Genomic DNA, 22,970 nt, shown 5'->3' with positions numbered 1-22,970 from the left:
CACAGGCATATCCTGCTAATTTTGGTCATGTGGGTCTTATAAAGGAGTGCTAGCTGTTCAGAGAGGGAGAACTGTAAAACACGAACTGGAGAGAATGGAACCGCTGCACATCCCATCTATGGCTGATACTAATGCCGCTAGGCCTATATTAAAAATCAACACCAGAGTGTCTGTATATGAATTGATCAAGCCATATTGCCCCGTGTACCACCCCGCAGGTCCTCTGGTCCACACGGGTCCCTACGCTAACTCCACACCGTGTCGGTCAGCGACCGCCAACCCCGCAAAGCGTGCACGTGCAGGGAAGGGAGGCCATGGAGCGGCCCTGCACTCATCTCCTGAAGACTCATAGAACCAATTATCAACTGAACTCACTTGTGTTACTGGGGGATTGACTGTATATAGTATATTTACTTTCCATAAAAGCCTGTAAACGATTTATTCTTTTCTACAATAGTGTCATGAACCCCTAGCTCTAATCTGTGATTTATACAAGATTAGGATAGGATTCGGATCCAGCTTTTCTGTCAGTAATACAGTAAATCTACTGTTTTTCCTAACCTAACGCTTTGCTCCATTAAATAAAAAATAAAAAAACCCTTTCAATTATTTGGTTTAGATATTTTTTGATAGGCCATAAGAAATTTAAAGGGGTTATCTCAAGAAAAAAAAATCTTGTGTTTATTTTATTAGTATGTTTGTAAATTTATATTTTATCTATAGCAATTGATATAGTTCTGTTATGAGTTATGTTAAGATGAGCATCCACCTTTAATAGGGGACATGTAAGTTTTAATTGGAAAAACCCTTTAATACCAGTAAAGAATCAACTCTTGTAATTGATGTGTAAAAGGATCTAGACGCCTATACACCAATTGTTTAGCCAACAGTTATCTCTCCTGTCCTTCCTATACACACTTTCTTTGGCCAAATGTTCATGTGTTTCCTATGGGGATGGGTAACTCACAGCCAGACTGCTCTGGTGGCAGCTTATTTCTCCAATAACAAAGGGGCAATGCAGTGTAATTCTATCACACCCGACCCCTATCCCCACCTACATTATCTGCCAGTGGATACTCGGGAGGTGTCCATACACATTATACTGTTGGCTGAACATGTCACCAGTGGCAGATAAGCCAGACTGTAGTGTAAATTTGGATGGTTAGATGACTGAGTCAAGGCTTGCTCAAAACATAAAGTCCAAAGAGAAATGGAAGAAGGTCACCTGGTTTCATGAATAAACAAGTCCTTTTCATGGAAGTCCCAGCTTGCAACTTAAAGGGAACTTGTCACCCCCGCACCCAGGGTGGAACCCATTTGACCCCCGATTGAGCCCTCCATACTTACTCCCTCCTGATGGTCCCACTCCCGATGTCCCGCCGCAGAGAAATCGCCACCCACTAGTCCGCGCGCCCAGTATGCAAATTACGAAAGATCAATAAGATGTTCATAAGAAATTACTGGAGCAGACAAGCATGCAGCGTTTTCTCTGCGGCAGGACTGGCAAGAGGGGGTAAGTATGGGGAGCTCTATATAGGGGGTTGGTGGGTTCCACCCCGGTTGCGGGGGTGTCAGGTTCCCTTTAAAGTGTATCTGTCATGAAAGGGTGCTGCCGGTTCGGCTTCTTTGCTGCCAGCAGAGGGTAAGTTTGGCATGAGGCCAGAATGCGTGTGACACCCTTTCTGCTCCAATGGGGGTCATTCACATTGCAGTCATGAGACTCTACCTCTTCTTTCTACAAAGTTAGAGGCACTCTGGGAAATGTAGGCAGCACAAGGAAACAGAGGAAATATGAATGAAGTAGGCTGAAAACCCATGCATGCCACATTAACTTAAGCAGGTATACAAAAGGCATATACAAAAACCCCTATATTATTCTATAATAATATTCTATGCTGCACTATATTAGCAAAAAAATAAAATAAAATAAAAATTACTTCTTTAAAGAATCGAGCATTCTGCATTTGATTACCAGTGACCACAGAAGCCCTAAGGCCCCCCATACACTTTAGACTATTGTCAGACAAACCCGCAGCTCGTGGCAGATTCAGCTGTCAGTACAACGTCTATGGGGCTATTCGGATGGAAAATTAAGGATGACCCATTTGTTTGGAAAGAGATAAGCTGCAGCGAGCATGCTCTCAGTGCAGCTTACCGCTCCACGTAGACAACACAGGAGTGATTGGCTATGTGGAGTGCCCCTGTGTATGGGGAGGTGGGGGGATTAAATTGGCGATCATTCGTCCATTGGTTATTAAGGCTATGTTCAGACTGCGTATGAGACTGGCCATTCCATGACCCGGCTGGGTCATGGAATGGCCTATCTGTGAAAAGATCATCCCGGCCAGTACTGCAGTACGGGTCGGATAATCTTTAGGGCCACAGAGTTCTGACGCGGGCGCATCCGTCTGCCTGCATCAAAACTCCCCACTGCACACTATGGAGCCGGAGCCGCTCGCTCCATAGTGTGCACTGACAGGGTTTTCTATGGCGCCGCGACAGATCCCGGCTGGAGCGTATACTATGCAGTCATTTAACAGGCCGTTACTTTGAAATACTAGCTGCAATTTGCCGCTGAATGATAGCCATCCAAAAAAACAGCCATCATTTAGAGAGTGTGTGAACATAGCCTTTGGCTGTATCTATGTTTTCCAGAACTCCTAAAAGGGGTTATCCAGCGCTACAAAAACATGGCCACTTTCTTCCAGAGACAGCACCACTCTTGTCTCCAGCTTGGGCGGGGTTTTGCTGCTCAGTTCCAATGAAGTGGATGGAGCTTAATTGCAAACCGCACCTGAACTGAAGACAGGAGTCGTGTTGTCTCTGAAAGAAAGTGGCCATGTTTTTGTAGCACTGGATAACCCCTTTAAGGCTGCATCAAGCTACTTCAGGCACTGGTAATCAAACGCTGCACGCTCAGGTTTGGATGAACTCGAAGCATACTTGAGATTTAGTCATCTCTAGTCATAGCCCTTTTGGCAGCACGAAAAAGGATCTACACAATATAGGGCCATGTTCAGATGCTGTATGAACTTTGGCCGTTGTTTGACACGGCCAGTGTTTGATGTGTCCAACAACAGACAATGTCTCAGATGCTACCTGGCCGATACTGCACTATTGGCCTGGTGAACACCACTTTTATTTGGAAGGCGGGCATATTTGGGTCTGTCCGCACTCCAATTAGCCATAGAGCACAATGTAAAGTACGCCCGAATTTACATTGTAAGAACAGGCTGTTCTGTACGGCCGCTGTTCAACGAATAGCAACCGCACAAAATAGACCTATCAGTTATTTTGTGCAGCCACATAGAACACCGTCTGTAGTGTATACAGTATGTATACAACATGGCCCGTGTTCTATATACTTCAATGCAGTCAAGTATTGTTAGTTAACAACTGCCATTGTTGCAAGCTGTAACAATGGCCGTTCTTTTACTAACAAATACGTTGTGTGAAAGTAACCTTAAACCAATAGTTTTAATGTTATGGCTGATCGGTGAATTCGGTCCTTATAATAAAATATCATCTGTACATAACATGCTTTAGTCATATTGTAAGTGAGAATAATATAAAGGGAGACTGAGTCATTTCCTATTTTCCAGCTGTCTCATTATATATATATATATATATATATATATATATATATATACACACACACACACACAAAAGATTGCCTTAGGTATGATACCCATAGAATATATAGATAATACAGGGTATAGATGATATAGTGCGGGCGGTGTGCTATTATGTAGTGCTGTATGGCTGCTGGGCCAACACAAGGTCACTCAGGAGTTAATGTATGGCGGAGGTGCAGATCTGGATCATCTATGGGGGGAGGGGTATATAAAAAGGCTTTTCCTGCTCAGGGCTACTAACACTGTAAGAGGTTTTCTGCACTCACACATCTTTCCCACTCCCCTCCTCCCTTTTTAGCACATGGTCCTGCGAGACTGTAGGGCTGTCTAGTAGGAAATTACATTGCACTTTCTTTTTCTCACTTTGGGAAATTTATATTAAAAAAAGAAAACATTTAAAACAAATAAATGGGTTGAGGACAATCCTATATAGTAGGGAATTCATGGAGATGATGTCATATTCCCATCTCTTAAAGGGATTCTCCTATAAGATGCCATGCATTAGATACAGGCACAGACAATTTCTTTTGCAGTGATTGTGGCTCCAGCCCTGATACATTGTGTATATATATATATATATATATATATATATATATATATATACAGTGCAGCCTACCTATGAGAATAATAGGGCACAGATATTGCTATATTGGAGCTAGGATCTGCATAAAGTAAAAGAATAGAGAAGAGGTGTCTAAGTAGCGGAATGGCATTGTAGGAGGTTGTAATCTGTATTTTCCAGAGGGCAGGGACTGACCCTTGTGAATTAGTAAAATGTGCTACAATGTAAGAGCAGACAGGAAAAGGGGAGGGGTGCAGGGGGGCGCAGCTCTTGCAATAAAATACCAGCTAGCAAAAAAAAGAAAAAAAAAAAGAAAAAAAAATCCTTTGTTTTCTATAAATATAAAAATATGGAGAACAAAGTCACCAATTCTGCTGCCCCTGCCATAGTCACAGTCATGAGTGATACCGCACAGTGTGATAGAGGAGGAGTGGCGAGCGGCTAGCTATATACAGTACACAGCCTTTGGGTGGATGTGGAAGGAGCCCTTCAGTCTTTGCTTGTATTTTGCCTTTTTTTTCCCCTTCCAGAGCTGCTGAAGACTAGAGTCCTTTTTCCCATTTCTCCACCCCTCCTATTCCTCCCCCTTTCCCAGTCTCCAGATGATGCCTCCCACTTGTGCTGCATGCAGACCCTAGTTCTGCACCTCTGCAGAGAAGGGAGGGAGGGGAAGCAAGGGCTTCTATTAGATTACAATGTATTTTATTTATTAGAGGAGCTACGGTTTTGGGAACCTGGAAGATTTTCCGCAAGTGCTTCCTAGTCTGGATTTCTAGCATTATTTATTTTTTGTCTTTTTTCATTTTTTCCTTTTTTTTTGCCTTCTCCTACAAATGGCATTACTACATCCCGGGCACTGGATTACACTATTGTATTAGGAATACCGTCAGGATTGTTTCTTGTATTTAATATCTGGAGGATTATTCAATTAGTTTATTAAGAAGATGGAGAATGATCTTTTTACTCCACTCCTGGAAAATTTCATGAGCAGTCCTCTTGTGAGCTGGGTAAGCAGTCCTCTGATTCCTCCTCCACATTGGGCCAGGTACGTGCTGACCCATGTGCTGCTATGTCTCCAATAACGTGTTATTTTATCCCCCCCAGATCAAGACTTTTGGAGCCTTGGTCAAAGGAAATGGGACTTTGCTGGATGAATATGTGGCTCTAGTGGATGGCGTTTTCCTCAATGAGGTCATGTTTCAAATGTAAGTGAAAAATTTAATCACGGGTGATGGTTTTCAAGAACAAGGCTGCATCTGTTTCTCATGGCCGTAGCTGCTGCAGAACCTCTTTAGCATGGGAGCTAGCATATAATATGACTATATTTTCTCTTATTCTCTACCTTGGGGGGGGGGGAGTTCAAATGGACTAATGCAAACCAGTTCTAGTGGAAATTTTAGAAATCCGATGCCTCCGGGGCTTTGCTGTCTGGAATCCAGAGGAAAAAAATAAAAATCAGATGGTATATTTTCAGGTTATTTTATTGGCAGCCATACTTGACAGCATTAAAAAACGCCAGGGCCTGAATTTCTCAATGGTGGTGTGTGAATGCTGTCATCTCCCACCGCTGACAGGGACTGCCTGATTGACTTTGACACCCATATACAATGGCAGAGGATTGAATTAAATGACCCCCACCCCTTCCAGTTAAGCTTACAAGTGAAGGAATTAAATAGGTAATGAAGAGATCTTACAGGAGGGGCCTGGATTTGGATGCATTGAGCCTTGTTTTGGGGTAAAATAGCTGTTATGATTGTGTTATTATAAGGAAGAAAGGTTAAGGTAGGAATAGCATTATCTAGCATACAATCTGATAACATGTGGAGGGTGAGATAGTCTGCAGCAAGAGATAAGGAAGTCCTGTGCTTCCAGCCTGCAGGATGTGGGGGTCTTTCATAACCGCTGTTGTCTGTTCTTAGTGATTTATGAACTGCTTTGTATATGGGTATTTGCAAAAGAAAGAAGTATATAGTATAGTAAGACCATAATCACATGTGCTAATCTCTATCAGATAGGCCTGGTATGTGTCACCACCAAATCCGCTCTACATTAAAAGGGTAAAATATGTGTTGGAAATCTTCATCATTTCCAATTCAGGATCCGCACCCCAAATGTGTGGACCTAGCCTTAAAGTTTGGATATATGTTGGAGAAATTACTGACAGGCAGTTCTATTTATCTACAGGAAGTATATGGTTTACTACAAGCCTCATTTAGGGGAATGGGAAAGTCACAGGAATTTCTGCAGCAGATCTGCCATGTGTGAATTTGGCCATAATGGGGGATTTCTGCGTGTCTCATTGCCAAACAGGCAACCCAGTGCTAAAGTCAGTTGACTTCTGTGATGATGGAGGCTAATATGGATCAGCATTTGGCAGTTCCAAAGGTTATGGCATTATTATTGCAAAGAAGACTACCCCTTTTAGCTTCTTAGGCTGTCAGGTTATGCTGGCACTTGTGGTTTTACATCTACCGGAGAGGAATAAGATTTCTCTCTATGGGGCTGAGCTTATGGACATTATCCCGGAGCCTGACAGCTGACAGGGCTCACTGCCACACTACACAGACAATAGGGTCCATCAGGTCATTTTTACCTGGGGCTATCAATGACACATGTTGGTGTTAATGACAGTTCTGGCAATCAGTCTGTTGACTGATCATCTTGCACACACAGTTCTCTTGTGTGTGTGTGTTCACATCTGCTCCATTAGGTTGGGTATTATTGGTGTTCACCACGTGGTGGATCCAGCACTGCATTGTGATTTCAATACTAACCAGAAACCATATTGCAAATGTGAATACAGCCTTATAAAAGCATTTGGTATTTACTGGCTATAATGATGTGTGTTAAATAACTAAATACAATTGACCAGATTTGTATTTGGTATAAGCACCAGTATAGCTCCTATTGCATACTAATATATCCATAGATACTCATTCATCCAGCATAGACGAGTTGACCTTTCAGCCTCTGTTGTGCTGATATACTTATATGAAGTTATAGTTTTCTTTTTGATGTATGGAATAGCAATAGTTTGCTGAGTTATTCCATACCGAGGCATTCAATTGTAGTGTACCACATCGTATACTCTTCATGGCCCACCAGATACAGTGTTCCAATACCAATCATATTGGTATTGGTGGTTGAAGAAGTTGGATGCAGTGCTAGGGAGTCCAGGAAAACATGGATACAGCCATAGGCCGGGTTCACACTACGTAAAAAACACGGCCGTAATTAATAACACCGGACGTAATTGCGCAAAGCCCATTATTTAACAAATAACACCAGTCTTATGAAATACAGCCGTGTTTTTTACATAGTGTGAACATAGCCATAGGCTGTAGAGAGTTGTACTGACATAGGCTGTATCCATGTTTTCCCGGACTCCCTACGGTTGCAACCAACTTCTTTAGCCACCGGTATTCAGATGCCAATGATTGGACAAACTCAAGTTGCACTCATCTCTAGTCAGAGCCATTCGTTGAAGATATATATGATGGAAATTTCTGATGCAAAGTAGCAGTCATCAGTTTACATACAGGCTTAACAGACATAAGCATGTAGCATAGATCCCTACATTATTAGTAGCGGTAGTTTAACTAGTCTTTGTTTCTACAGCCAGCAGGGGGATGGACACCATATTCCTGAAATAGCCATACAATAAGAGGAGGAAATATGACACTGAGCAGGACCATGTGTGTTTATTCACAGTTTCTAACCTCTTCTGCACCTTAAAAGAAAAAAAAGCTTCTTTTTCCTTATGAAGTTCTGAATTTCTGTAGCCATGTATGATCTGAGCGGCCGCCTGGGGCACTTTTTCCATTCAACAGAAACCCTTTGTTAGTTTATGTCCTGCTAAAGGCCACACCGGTGAACTACCAGCATAATAACCAATGACTCATTCCTTCTTTAGACCAGTTTTACACTAGAGTAATATGAATTTTTTTGCATCCATATCATGGCCACAAGTCCCGGCCTGACCACGAGTCTGTTGAACCAGATAGACATCTGTCAGTTAAAGGGGTTATCCAGTGCAACAAAAACATGGCCACTTTTGCCCCTCTCTTGTCTCCAGTTCAGGTGTGGTTTGCAACTAAGCTCCATTTACTTCAATGGAACGGAGTATCAAACCCCACCCAATCTGGAGACAAGAGAGGGGCAAAAGTAGCCATGTTTTTATAGCACTGGATAACCCCTTTAAGGTCATCAGACCCATAGTCAGGCTGGGACTTGTGGCCATAACATGGATGCAAAAGTGGGACTGCATTATGCTAGTGTAAAACTAGCCTAGGGTGAGTTCACACATAGCAGCCATATAATGAGGTAAATTTAAGATTTTCTTGTAATAAATTCTCCAATTGTAATCTAAGGATCTCCAAATCAGGCGAAACCATTCGCTCCTGTCTACTAGCAACACATGATTGTTCTAGATCTCCAGAAGACTGCGGAGATCCGGTTGTGCTCCCTGTAGCATCTGTTGCTAGGCAACAAGCCAACCATTATTGTGAAGCCATTTACTATATCACCGGAGCATAGATTGCTAAGTCATCATTTTTATAGTATTGTAGAATAAAGCCTGGGCCTATAGGTACATTGAGTATATATAAAGCAATGTAATTGACTACAGAGAGAGTGGGGCCACTGCTGGGGCCTATAAGCCTTGTTTAGATTTCTGCCTACATATGGTTTCAATATATATTAGCCTGTTATGCCCTCCCTCCATATGCTATACATTGCATTTACTTTCCAGCTCCCTTTCATTGTTCTTCGGCTATATTCACACATGCGGCCACGTGAACACTAAAATCACATGGCTTTGCTGTGATTTGACTGCACAGTGTGAATGCAGCCTTAGTCTTGCTCCTATAGGATCTAGAGAATGGTCTGCTTTGTTTTCTAGGAGATGAAGCCCCTTTTTTGGGAATTATGTTCCCCGTCTATATTCAGGGTTGTTAGCGTCAGTCTGTCGATGAAATCATGTGAAAACTCATGATGTAAAGGGCACATGACAAACATGGAGGCCTAGAGAGCCTGTGCACTACAAGCTTGCGGTTTCCTATAGGCGTTTCCATGGTGACTGGAAACCTGGGACATTGAATGCATTCATGTCGCACAATATAGCAGTGTATGGGAATGCCCGGCTCATCTTTTACTGGGTCTTGTGATTTGGTTTAGGGAGAAATGTCCAGGTTTGATTGCAAACATTTTGTAAAGTCTATTTAAAATAGTATTTTATGTTACGGACGTGTAATTTACATCTCATTGCGTTCCTTGTGGGCAAAGCTAAAAAAGGAGCGAATTTCAGTAAATTATATAAAAATAAAGCTGGATTTGCAAAACAATGGTGGGCTGCCTCGTTGCTATGGTTGTGCAGCAAACTGTTGGACGGTTGCAGTGTTGCTACAGCAACGCCAAGATAGATGTTGCCACTTGTGTGGGATATTCTTGCTCATGGATTTCAAAAAGACGCGGGCGCTACATCTGCCGCCATTGACTTTGCAGTTAACCGTCAATATAGCACATAGATTTGTATGACACTGAACGTTTAACCATAAAGGAGCCTTCATTATTTCCAGCTATGCCTTATCCACAGCTAAAAGTATATTTTTTACTTATCATAAGTTTTTTAATGTTGTTTTTTAAACATTTTTTCTACTGTATTATTTTTATGTAACAAACATGCTATACTCGCCTCTCCCTGTTCCCCACACCTGCCACGTAGATGCTATTGAGCCCTGAATACTTTGACATGTCAACCCCATGGGATCTGCCCAATCTCTGATCACAGCTGTCTTTCCTCTGGCTGAGCAGTAGGATCAGCACATCACAGAAACCAGGAATAAATGGTGACCAGTGGAAGACTGGTAGCTGAGGGGGAAAGGTGAGTATAACATGCTTATATATGTTTTTAATAATCTCAATTTACCAATCAGTTTTGGTCATTGTAAAATTATACAAAAACATATCAGTGTGAACCTAGCCCTAGCCCTCCCACATTGTATGCTAATTTATAGGCGTCCCATGGTCATTTCTAATATAATGAATTATGGTACACTGCTGCTCATTACAGCTATCTATATCTCCTGCCATGGGGTAGGTCACATAGTAGTTGTTCTACAAGTAGTGGTTAATGTCTTTGGTTTGATGTGAAGTTGACTTTAAAGGGGTTGTACATGTAATGTAACCCATAGACAGGCGTAGCGTTGTTTGTAAAGGAAAACAGCCATGTTTTTGTAGTCTTGTACAACCCAGTTACTTGGTAATGGCTATGGCCTGTTTAACAAAAGTGCTTTTAATATGTATTGCACTGTGAATTTTTGCAGGCTTCATGGTTTTTGGCAGCCAGAAAGTGCAGGTGCATGAGGTGCCTCCGGAATTCACGACACTTCCTTCCATTTCTGGAAGGCCACAGTCTTCCATTGGCGAAGACTCAATTTTATTTCCTTTAGCTGTTTATCATAAGGGTTCCTAAGCTTCTCCTTTCATATAATTTCTTTTACTATCTATGACTGTAGTGTCTGATATAACGTTCTACATGTTTGTCTGTCTTATGCAATTCAACAGACTCTTCAGGCTTGGCGTTTCTCATCTTTTATCTTCTCTCTGGTAGTTTAGTACTTTGTATTTTATAATATTTTGTCTTTGCTGTAATAAGAATCAGTTCTCACACACACCAGTATTTTGGGACATCGTCACTACAGTTTTTGTGCCAAAGCCAAAAGTGGATTGAAATGGGATGGAAAATGTAAAGGGAGGACTTGGACTTCTCTTTTCTGTCGGACCCTCTTCTGGTTTTGACACAGAAATTACGGTGGCAGTTTTCCAAAAAGACGCTGTGTGTGATTCCAGCCTCTAAGTGTACCTGTCGTTATAAAAAAACTTTTGACGTGTCATAGAGACTTGTCAAAAGTTTTGATCGGTCCAGGTCTGAGTGTTCAGACGCGTACCGATCAGGAGATAGAGCAGGGGGAGGGCCACAGCTTTAGTGTAAAATAATAAAGTATTTACTTACCTTACCACGTTACCAGGTGTCCTTCGTCCTTCACTGGTCTCTGCAGCTCTTCTGTTCCCTTCTGGGCTGGTCTCTGCACTGTCAGGCTGCTCAGCCAATGACTGACCGTGGTCCTATCTCGGCCAGTGGTGAGCTGAGCGATCTGTCAGTGCAGAGACTGGACCAGAAAGGAACAGAAGGTAGAGCTGCACAGACCAACAGAGGCCCAAGGACACCTGGTAACGTGGTAAGGTAAGTAAATACTCTATTATTTTATACTAAAATCATTAGCCATTGGCATGCATCGCTATTCGCATTAGCAATGCGTGCCCAATGATTTTAGGTCTGGACCTAAAGAAACGATCAGCCGATGATTGCTCTCTTTATTACACCCAGCGATAATCGGCTGAATCAGCTTGTGGTCCCAGATCAAGGCTCTGTTGTTATTAGAGAGTCAGTCCTCCTTTACATGGCCTAATGGTTTTGCAGTCCACAAAACCACAGATCTGTAGAGTACATGCAGCCCATGAAGTGTATAACTTATACACTTGCAATCATGAACTGTGTGCATGTGAAGAAGTCCATGTTCTAAGTGCATGTCCTAATATTTTGTGGTCCAGACACCAGGCAAATGCATTGACTAGAGACTCCAAGGTCATGTGCCTAGGCCCTTAGACTAGAATGGCTTTTTCTATCATCTCTGTTCTTATTTGATTCTGTTATTGCTGCTGTGGGTCAGTGCGTAAGAACCAGTTTTGTGGCATCCAATTCTGATATGGAACCATATTTATCACTAATTTACATATATCTCTCCAATTAAATAAAAAGTAGATTGGTGGCCCACACTTGCCAGTCAGGCCAGTATTTCCCTAGAAATTGTGAGCTGAAATCTGATCAGTTGCCATGAGCTCCTCTACTTTTTCCTTGTACTACTTATGATAAATCACCCATATTTTGTTTACCTTTCTATGTATATTATAATAATCATTTTGTTTTACGCCATGTGGTTAGGCAATTCTGTATAGTGAAAGAATGATTAATTGTAGTTTACAAACTAATTTTCCTTTAGACAGACACACGCACGCTAGGGACCATATATGCTACAGACAATTATCCTATGTCTCCGTTTATAACACAAGAGGAAACCGGGGTCTCAAAGGAAACACATGCTAACATAAGGAAGAACACACTCATCCGAAGCAGAACAAACTGCTAAATATGACAAGTTTTTTCCTGAATATCATGCAATTATAAATCATATGCCTTAGTACAGCTGTACAGGGTCTGGCATAGGGCTATATGTAATGAAGAACAGCAGTGCCTGTTGCTTCAACCATATCAGCTTTTAGTTGTCCAGCATTAGCTTTATTGGTGACAAAACTTGTTAAAATTGAACCAACATCTTTAAAACCATTTTCATTTTATGTAAATGTTTCCATATTTTGAGACACCCTGTATATGTCTTGTTGGTTTCTAATCTAAGGAAATATTTGAACTGATAAGGGCACAAGCAGATGTGCTGTTATCCCTAGTAGAAAATATTAATATTAATGGGTAGTGTTACGCTCCCCTATGCAAGTTGCACAACGAAAACAACACCGCTGACAGCCATGATTGATCAATGAAGTGACCACAGCCTCTGCCAGTAATGGCGTCTGGGGTGAGTTTAGTGAAGAATGGAAAGCTAGGTGCTCTTAGGAGAAGACCTTGGAAAAGACTTATAGAATAATGGCGTAATCCCACTACCTTTAGTAAAAAAGTAAAAGCCTGGGACAGGACATATAATAACAAAGAGTTTTATTACAATTACAATGGACTGTGTGTTCTTCCTTTACCAAGTCCAACATGACAGACCAGGTGTCTTCTTCTAAGAGCAGCTTCCTGTCCAGTTGTCTTTGTTATTTTGCATCAGACCCCAGTCTTTCGCTTCCATGAGCGGATAAAATGGGCTGAAGGCTTGCACCATTATTTTACTGGACTTTTCCAGAAGTCTTCTCCTAAGAGTACCTTGCTGTCTAAGGGTATATGTACACGGAGTGATTCTCACAAAATCCGCCGCTCGCTCCCCCACACCCCAACTTGAAGTTCCGCCTGTTCCATGGGCTACATTATATGCTTGGGGGGATTCTGTTGTTCGTCCAAAGAAATTACCTGTAAATTTGTTGGGTGGACAGCGGAATCCGCCTGACCATAGAATGGAGTCTAAGAGCCAGGGGAGAGGGAAGCGGGAGCGTGCGGGGACGAGATGCGGATTCTGCACTGAGTTTTCCGCAAGAATTACTCCGGGTGCATATACCCTCATTGGTTTCTAATGTAAACTGTGATGGCTGTCCCATAAAATGATTTTCTTATGTTGTTTTAGAATCCCTGGTTGGATGAGATTATGAAAGGGTAAATTGTACATTTCCTGCTGGTCTAGAGCAGTAAAGGGGTACATCAGAAATCTAGAATTGTTCTGGGGCTCCCATCATTGAGAGATTATATTGAAGATGGAGCTCGGGCATTTGCCCTCTTTTACTCCCCCTAAAAACAGCCCTCCTTACTAGGCTGTATGTGAAAACGTGGACATACTAGAGAAAACACTGCATTGAACACAGTTTTATCCATTACCTTTAAAAGATGCTTGGGTACTTATCGGGGTCTACTATTTATTGTTAGCTTAAAGGGGTTATCCAGCATTCGAAAAACATGGCCGCTTTCTTCCAGAGACAGCACCGCTCTTGTCTCCAGGTCTGGTTTGCACCCAAATTAGAGACAAGAGTGGTGCTGTCTCTAGAAGAAAGTGACCATGTTTTTCTAATGCCGGATAACCCCTTTAAAGAATATTGCAGCTCAGTAGTATGGTATTTTATATAGAGGATCTACTATAAGAATTTATTAGAGTGTACATAATGTATGCAAATAACTACTGACCTGGGAAACCATAAAGTTCACCGGAGGTGCTTTACTTCCCATAAGTCTTCCGTTCAGTTTACATAATGTTAAAAAATCTTTTGCTGGTAATTAGAAGGAAAAAACTGCATTCCCGATAAATATTATTGGATGCTACAATTCACCAGAAAGTGGAAGGTAAAAACACACAGATTGTGATGAAACATTCATGTAGTCTATAATTCAGAGGGTTTGCATGCAGTGATGCATTGATAAGAAAGTTGCTATGCAGCAGGGGAGCATGTACCTAGGTCACATTGTCACTAAAACACAGACCCAGGATGCTGCTTTTACAGGGTCATAAATGTTTTACAATGAAGAAACTTTAAAATAAATGGCGCATTCCTGTGGGGATCTGGAAAAACAAATGGTCAGCGTCAATATGTAGTAATTTGTCTTTAGGAGTGTGTTCAGTATACATGACATTTTCCGTTTAGAATTGCTATGCACTATTCTTCTCCAGCTTTTCCTAATATCACATGAGCCTATTCTGCATACTTGTACATTAAAAAGTGATGAGGCAAGCGTGACCGAGTTTGCCTTTTTCATCAGTTCTGCACAGTAGGTTCAGAGGTGACTCTAATCTTGTATCCTGGGGAATGGCGTATACGGCAGGATCTGGTCAAGGACTACATGAATATATGATTTCGTTAAAGCTAACCAGCATTGTTAGCAGACTCCAATCACTTGCTGTATATGTCATTGTTAAAAGGGGAGGTCTGGGGAAGACAAAAATATACTCCAGGCTGGATGTTGTATAAAATTATAAACATGCTATACTCCCCTCCTCCAGTCCCCACATTGGCCACATTGACACTACTAGTTCTCTGCTGGTCTCTGCTTACTCAAGGCTCCTGTCATACCCTTACACTACAGGAACTCAGCAGCTCAGCCAATCAGTGAGTGAAGCAGGACACTACTGGGGCCACTGATTGGCTGAGCAGGCAAGTTCCTGTGGGGTCAGGATTTCACAGGAACCTGGAAGAAGATTGGGATTGTTCCCAGGTCAACTCAAATACAAATCTATTTTTCAGATGAATTATTCTTAATCATTAAAAGGGTTGTCTCACCACAGAGGATCTCTTGACCAAGGCAGCCACAGCTGGAGGAAGCCACAAGGAGCAAGACTTTATAGCCTGCAGTGGCTAATCTAGTATTACATTGTCCCTATTCAAATGAATGGCTGTCCATCTAATACACTAATATAATCCACCAGAGCAGATACTAAGACTGGGTTCACATGTAATATTTTGGTACGTATTTGGTCAGTTTTTTTTTAACGCAAAAATTAGTATAACTTAGCCTTACCTGGCATTAGGCCATTCTGTTTTATAGCCTTCGTCCATCTTTTAGATCCTGAATTCTCTTTCCTATACTACAGTAACCAGTCATTCAGAGAACTAAAGTCCCTTTTTGTTTCTCCTTGGACTCTGTGTGTTTGCTCAGTCCTAACCTTTATGGATCTTAGCAACTATTAGTGCATGCATGACTTATATTGGGCAGAAATACAGCCATTGTACGCTTTCGGAGAGCACCAAATTCCAATCAGTAGATTCCAATTGTTTTCTAACATAGATACACAGAGTGTAGCTGAATGGTCAATGTGCTGAAAGAGTGTTCACTGATATCTTATTACTAAGGACTAGAGATGAGCGAACCTGCTGAGGTTCGGGTTCGTATGAACTTGAACTCTCGGCTTCTGATTCCCGCTGTCTACCGCTCTGTGGAGAGGGTGGATACAGCCGGAGGACCGCCTGGAAAACTGGGATACAGCCTATGGCGGTCCTCTGGCTGTATCCACCCTCTCCACGGAGCGGGCAGATAGCGGCAGTCAGAAGCCGAGAGTTCAGGTTCATACGAACCCAAACCCTCGGCAGGTTCGCTCATCTCTACTAAGGACCCTATTACACGGGGAGATTATCGCGTGAAAAATAGTTAAACTGTTCGAATTTAAATGATAATCGTTTCATGTGTATGCAGGCAATGATTAAAAAATCGTTTGTGCGTCGTCAATTAAGCTGACCATAAAATCATTGTTAACCGTTCGCTAAATGTACACGTCGTTCGTTCTTTTGCTGGGATTAGAAGGAGCAAACGATCGTAGTAACAATTGTAACAAAGGTCTTAACTACCAACTATCGTTCTCTGTGTTATGGTGAACGATTTATAAAATGACTGTTCGTCCCATGGCTGGGGGGGCTGGGGGGGATGGGGGGGGGGGGGGGGTTGTCCAGGCTTTTATAAAAGAGGATTTTCTGTCCTCTGTTCATGGTCATTTGGGGGATATCTACATCCATCTCCATTCTCATCATGCAGTGGGACATAGTTTGGATATTCTGGGCCCAGATCATGAATGCCTCTATATCTAAAGCTATGTGACTGTCTGGACTGTTGGCCCCATGGAGCTCTGTTGCATTAGCAATTGTATATGGTTATCATATTTTACCATTCACTTGATCATACAAGATGTTATATGTGGGGGAAACACCCATAGACAATATAGTTCATATAGACACTAGACATGAACTTTCGAGGATGTTTATATGATAACATGTCTATACCAGGAGTCAATGACACCCACACGGCTCCTCGTACAGGAAACACTATGTTATTATACATGTTGTACATACATGTTCTAGACCTTTTCCCTCTTATCAGTAGAGGAACTATTCCAGATATGTCAGGTATTTCCCCTGAAGGAACCTGGTATCCCTCACCATGTCGATGAGAAGAACTCTTGGCATTCACTTTCAGGAAGGTTAATATTTTACTTTATGGCTAGTCGCCAGGAAAAGGCATCTTCTGACATCCTCTGTGTTGTAGTCAGGCTTTGTCTGCTATTCCTAAAAGACTCACTGTTCAATAGAGTGCAGCAGGGAATTGATTTGTCAAGACACAGTGTCCCATTTATTAATCCCTGCAGCCGCTACAAAGATCAATTGATTTCTTTTCTTTTGAAGGACTTCTGAATAATGATGATTGGGTACTGGGACAATAATGTTCTGAAACTGTGCAGAAAATTGAAAACTCTGATGATAATGAGGATAAGACGATCCTATGAGAATATAAATATATAAATGTATTCTTATTATTTATAAGGGAATGTATACCTGAGCCATATGTCTTCAGGGTGGTCGCCAGGGGCTTCTCCCTGTCCCACCAGCTTTGATTGTTAGATCTCGCCTTGTTTAAAGTATAGGGAGAGATCAATCATAGCCAGTGGGGCAGGCTTAAGTCACCATGACCACCCCTTCCCAATGAAATGTGATGAGAGGTTTCTTAAAGTTAAAATTTTTAGTAAACACATACCTACTTATGGCGCAGATCAAGCAGTATGAAAAGCTATGGGGTATGTTCACACAGACAGTAACTGGTTGGTGTTTGACACTGAAACCAGATTGATTTTCATGTCAAAAACCATATGGTTTCACTTTAAAAGTCCCGCTACTGTTGATTTTGATGCAAGATGTCACTTAGTGTGTTCCTGCTCCAATTTAAATCAATGGGAATTTCTGGACAGGATATGGGTGAGTTTCTTGTCCAGTGTCGAACTGGGGTGTCATGGGCCCATCAGAGGAAATTATCCTGTGGGGCCCACCAATGAAGAACCAGTGAGAAATGATGTGTCTGTGTTAGTGCAGGTTCAAAAGCTGGGGGCCCACCGGAGGATCCTTTGGTCTTCTGGTGGGCCAGTCCAACTCTGTTCTTACCTGTAGACAACTGCCCTTAAAGTTTTAAAGGAATTCCCCATACTTTTATATGAATGACCTTTTCTCAAGAAAGGCCATCAATAAGTGATCAGTGTTGGTCCATCTCCTGACACCTCCATCAATAAGCTGCATGAAGGGTCTGTCTTGCTCTAGTGGGCACCACATCCCCTTTAATATTTGCCAGGCAGACCACAGTACATTTCATTGTAGATGTGCCTTGAACAATAGCCCATGTACAGTACATACCTAGATGTATGAGGCTGTATGTGCCGAACAATGAAAGGGCCACGTCACTTACTGTAGTGCCAGAAGTCTGACCCTGTCAATCACAAGTTAATCGCCGTTTATATGTAAAACAAACTACAACACCCAAAAAGTGGTGTCTAGTATTAGTAACCATCTTACTACTTTATATGTAAAATTACCTAAAATGTTATATAAAGATGAAGAGACTCCTATATATAACCATTATAAGCATTACTGTATATACTGTCATATCCCAATACTTTCTGCTTTAGGGTGCGTTCACACCTACAGGATCCGCAGCAGATCTGCAGCAGATTTGATGGTGCAGATTTGATGCTGTGTTCAGTTATTTAGATGAAATCTGCTGCGGATCTGCTGTGGATCGGGTACGGGTGAACTGATTAAACTGATTCAACTATATGTAATTATTTTTTATTCATATGGTTAATGTTCCTTAGAAATTCCCTTATGGTTTTTACGATCACAGGGCTCCGCTCTTAATCTGTCTTTATATCCGGTTTTATCCAATTCGCCTCCTGTCCAAGAATTCCCAGCTCACCGCAGATTTCAGGGTAACCTTATGCCTGTCTAGATGTGATTTCCATTTAAGGTGTGCACGGTCATCCCAGTGGGATAGCGCGGAGACGTCTAGTTGCCACGGAGATCCGCGATTACTGAGGTCTTAAATTAGTTTATTTAGGAAATGGAAGCAGACAAGCCTCTAATTTGCTAGACTAGAAGAATAGTCATAAATCAGATATATTAAAAAATAATGCCGCTGTACTTTGGACATATGCGTTCTTGTTAACGGTTACTAGCATATGTGGTGGAGCAGAACCCTCCATTATCTTATATAATAGGGTTTATGGAAAAATGTGCACATTCATTCGCTGTGGATATAACATTTTATGCCTGATATATAATATATATATATATATATATATATATATATATATTTATTAATATATGACTGATTTGTATGAATCAACATATTTAGTGTCTCTTCACATTAAGTTCAAGCCTTCTATTAAAGATATAGACTGGAAGGATCCTATTGTTTCCTATTATTTCCTATAAGATAACCAGCCTCATAGTCTGAAGATGGTCATATACTTTCAATAGAGTTATCCTTATCCTGACCTCCCCATACACTTAGCTTTGCCAAATGCTGATGTATTGCTTATTAGGAGGGGAGGGCTAAGCTGCAACTCTGTCGGGTTATGTCTCCGAGAACAATAGCGTCAGGGGATAAGAATCCAACATGCTTGATCCTTCTCTACCCCAACGTTACCTTTCAGTGGAGGGTCAGGAACAGTGATGAGGGAACTTGCCAAGTGCTTGGGTTTATCCCAACTCGAACGCTCTGCATTTATCTTCTGATGATGTGAGGGGCTGGATGCAGCTCTAGGGCGGCCAGGAAAACATGATGTTTTCCAGGACTCTCTAGGACTTCAACCAACTTCTCCAGCCGCTAGGAGTCAAATGCCAAGTGTTTGGATTTGGACAAACCCAAGCGTTCGATAAGTTCGCTCATGGCTAGTCAGGAAGCCACCAAAAATCTTCAGGTGCTTATATAGCTTCAATATCTGTGAAGAGGAGAGAGAAAAGCAGTCACCAGCTATGGGATTGACAACATTAGTATAAAGTGTTTAGGGAACTTTTAACAGGCAGCCTAATAACCATTGCATTTGGCGACCTTAATGGTGCGTTTACACTTAACGATTATCGTGCGAATTTGCGCGTTAACGATCAAATTCGAACGATAATCCTACGTGTAAACGCAGCGAACGATCAAACGACGAACGAGAAATCGTTCATTTTGATCTTTCAACATGTTCTCAAATCGTCGTTCGTCGTTCACAAAAAATTCGCAGATCGTTCCGTGTGAAGTCATTCGCCGATTTAACCAATGTGTGAGATAGGCTTAAGCGATCGCAAAACGATTTTCCGTACAATATAATATACCGTCGAAACGCTGATCGTTATGGAAAAAAAATTGTTACTCCGACGTCGTTAATCGTACGATCGGGCCAATTATCGTTTCGTGGAAAGGCACCTTAATGCTGCTCAATTAACCATGATCATTAGTGATCAATAATCGGAAAAAGTTTGTGTTCGGCCGCATAGCCAAACACAATAACTCGTCATTAAACTCCCCGCATCTAGAAAAAATGTATGCCAAGGGAGTCCTGAAAAACGTGAATACAGTAATAGGCTATGTTCACACAATGTATATTTTCATTAAAAGTACGGCCGTTGTCGCAATCTGCAACAACGGCCATACTTTTTACAAAAAGAGACATTGCCTTGTCTCTTGCGGCGCCGTAGAAAACTGACATGTCAGTTTTCTGCGGCCGCTATTCAGTGAATAGCGGCTGGAGAAACCCTGTCATTGCACACTATGAAGCGAGCGGCTCTGGCTGCTCGCTCCATAGTGTGTAGTGGGAATGATCTTTGGCGCCGCAGAGTTCTGATCTTTTCAGAGACCGACCGTTCCGTGACCCGGACGGGTCACGGAACGGCTGGTCTCTTACGTTGTATGAACATAGCCTAAGGGTCGATTATTGTGCGAAAAATCGTTATATCGTTCAGATTTAAACGATATGTCGTTGATTTAGATCTGAACCTAAAATTATCGTTAATCGTTCCCTGTAATTCCACATTTATTCGCTTAAGTTCCGCACTTGTTCACTAATCGTTCAGCGTAATCGCACATTGTTCATTGTTTTGCTGGGATCAGAAGGAATAAATGATCATAGTAACGATCGCAATAACGGTCGTAGTAACGATCGTATCTAACGATTATCGTTCTGTGTAATATGGTGAACGATTTCAGGTTAACAATAAACAATCTTGTTTGCGATCGTTTATCGTTAGTCGTTAAAAATGGCTCCGTGTAATAGGACCCTAATGGTCCTTTTACACGGAACGATTGATTGTTCATTTTTGCACGATAACGGGCGAATTCAAATGATAATCGTACGTGTAAACGCAGCGAATGATCGAACGACGAGCAAAAAATCGTTCATTTTGATCTTTCAACATGTTCACAAATCATCGTTGATCGTTAGCAAAAAATTCCCAGATCGTTCCGTGTAAACATTCTTTCAACGATTTCCCCTATGTGTGAGAGAGGCTTAAACGATCGCATAGCCAATTTTCCGTACAATGTATCGTTCCGTCTAAACGCTGATCGTTATAAAAAAAACATTGTTCATTCAAAATCGTTAATCGTGCGATCGGGCGAATTATCGCACCGTGTAAAAGTGCCATTAGGCTGTATCCATGTTTAGCTGGTAGCCCTTAGGTGGCATCCAATTTCTCCAGATGCTGGGAATTAAATGCAGAGTGTTTGTGTTCGGCTACGTGGCCAAGCACAGACATTTTTCCGATGTTTGCTCAACACTAATACTTAGTTAACCAAAGTCAATTGTGCATGTTAATGGATTATTCTTTATTTGCCCCCCTAACTATCAAAAGGAGAATAAATAAATAGTGTATCTGAGGAGGTCTCATTTCTGAGACCGTCATCTTCTGTTCCCTCTTCTGGGGACAGCCCCACTAAAAATTGCTAGTATGGAGCTGTGACCGGGATAAGGGGGAAGAAGAATAATATTTTTCCTATGGCTTGGTTGGAGTAAAATTTATAAATGGGGAAAAAATAAAAATAAAAAATAAAAATCAATCATTACATTTTTTACTAGTTAGGTTTCCCCTGTATAAATATAAATTCAACAGGGGATGGTTACAAGAATGATTTTCCATCCTACAGCCATCATACTGAACTGTTGTCGTGTTTTTTTGTTGCCTTTTTTTTTTTTTTTTTAGCCTTTTCCGTCTATTATTCACTGAATGAATGTCTCCTGGCATTGGGTTTAATTCAATGTGTAGGCTATGTGTACTTGACCTATTTTGCAGTGTGTTCCTTCCTATAGCATCTTTGCTATGCTTTCAATTAACAAGTAACGTAGAGAAAGTGCTGTACGGCACAGCAGATATACCATACAGAACCTCTATTGAAGACTGCCTGAATAAAGAATAAATTATATGCTGAGAAAATACTAGTGAATGATGTAACTGGTGTGGTGGACTAAACAATGATGTCACCAGATATGGTTGCATCCTGTAGAACAAGTCTTTCTTGTTTTGATATATACATCTGGTGTAGATCGATACTGTGGGAAAGGGCTATGCTCTGGAATGGCTGATATCTACGGGGAAAGAAAGCTTGAGGCTTCAGTCGTTTCATCCATCAAATATGTAAATGTTTTTTTTTTTTTCTATGGTCCTTGGTTCTTCTCCTTGAATGGGCTCTGAGGAATTGGCTGGCCTTCACATTGTATCTGAGCATTCTGATAATTATATATTGCTGACAGGGGTACAAATAGTTTTCATACATCTACATACAATGGATTCTGCTGGGTTGTGCATGCTTTAAATGACGGAATGAATGAATGAAGAGGTTAGCTATTTTTAATATATTCTCTTTTGGGCTAGGTTCACATTGTTTTAGATATGTCTATTAGATGTATACATCCAACATATACAGTGGTCCTTCAACTTAGAGTGGCCTTAGGTTACAATATTTTCAACATACAATGGTCCTCTTTGGATTCCACATACCATTCTACAGATCATAGATGATTGACTGATAAAAGTGGCCATATTACTGGCAAACCCCCAGCATTACTAAAGTGCATGCATTGATTGGCTATCTAGTGGCGCCTCCCTGCAGTACAGTGTTATACTACATGTCCTATACTGCTCTCTACCTGTGCCAGGATGAGCTTCTCCTTTGGGCACCAGAAGAGGGTGGCTTATCTGGGAACCTGTGTGATCTGTACAGGACCCTGAAAACGTTCTGGTCCTCTACATAGAAAGTAATTTACCATTTC

At 41.5% G+C, this 22,970-nt stretch overlaps 1 protein-coding gene across 9 annotated transcripts in view; it reads left to right on the top strand.

Annotated features, from left to right (window-relative positions):
* Positions 1-4,835: 4,835 nt before the first annotated feature.
* CCDC88A (coiled-coil domain containing 88A) overlaps positions 4,836-22,970 on the top strand; it is a 149,372-nt gene continuing 131,237 nt past the window's right edge. For 6 of the 9 annotated variants that reach the window (XM_069955194.1, XM_069955193.1, XM_069955192.1 and 3 more), the window contains exons 1-2: positions 4,836-5,204; positions 5,302-5,402. In XM_069955194.1, coding sequence (XP_069811295.1) covers positions 5,142-5,204; positions 5,302-5,402 — 164 coding nt within the window. In that variant the 5' untranslated portion in view covers positions 4,836-5,141. Of the gene's footprint in view, positions 5,205-5,301; positions 5,403-8,722; positions 8,786-9,710; positions 9,797-10,001; positions 10,079-22,970 lie in introns of those variants that run through there. The other 3 variants (XM_069955191.1, XM_069955190.1, XM_069955187.1) reach the window with 3 other exon arrangements.

Source organism: Dendropsophus ebraccatus, chromosome 15, assembly GCF_027789765.1.
Source record: "Dendropsophus ebraccatus isolate aDenEbr1 chromosome 15, aDenEbr1.pat, whole genome shotgun sequence".
In the NCBI taxonomy this organism is placed as follows: domain Eukaryota; kingdom Metazoa; phylum Chordata; class Amphibia; order Anura; family Hylidae; genus Dendropsophus; species Dendropsophus ebraccatus.
The sequence above is the reverse complement of the archived record's forward strand: the minus strand, read 5'-3'. Positions and strand labels throughout refer to the sequence as shown.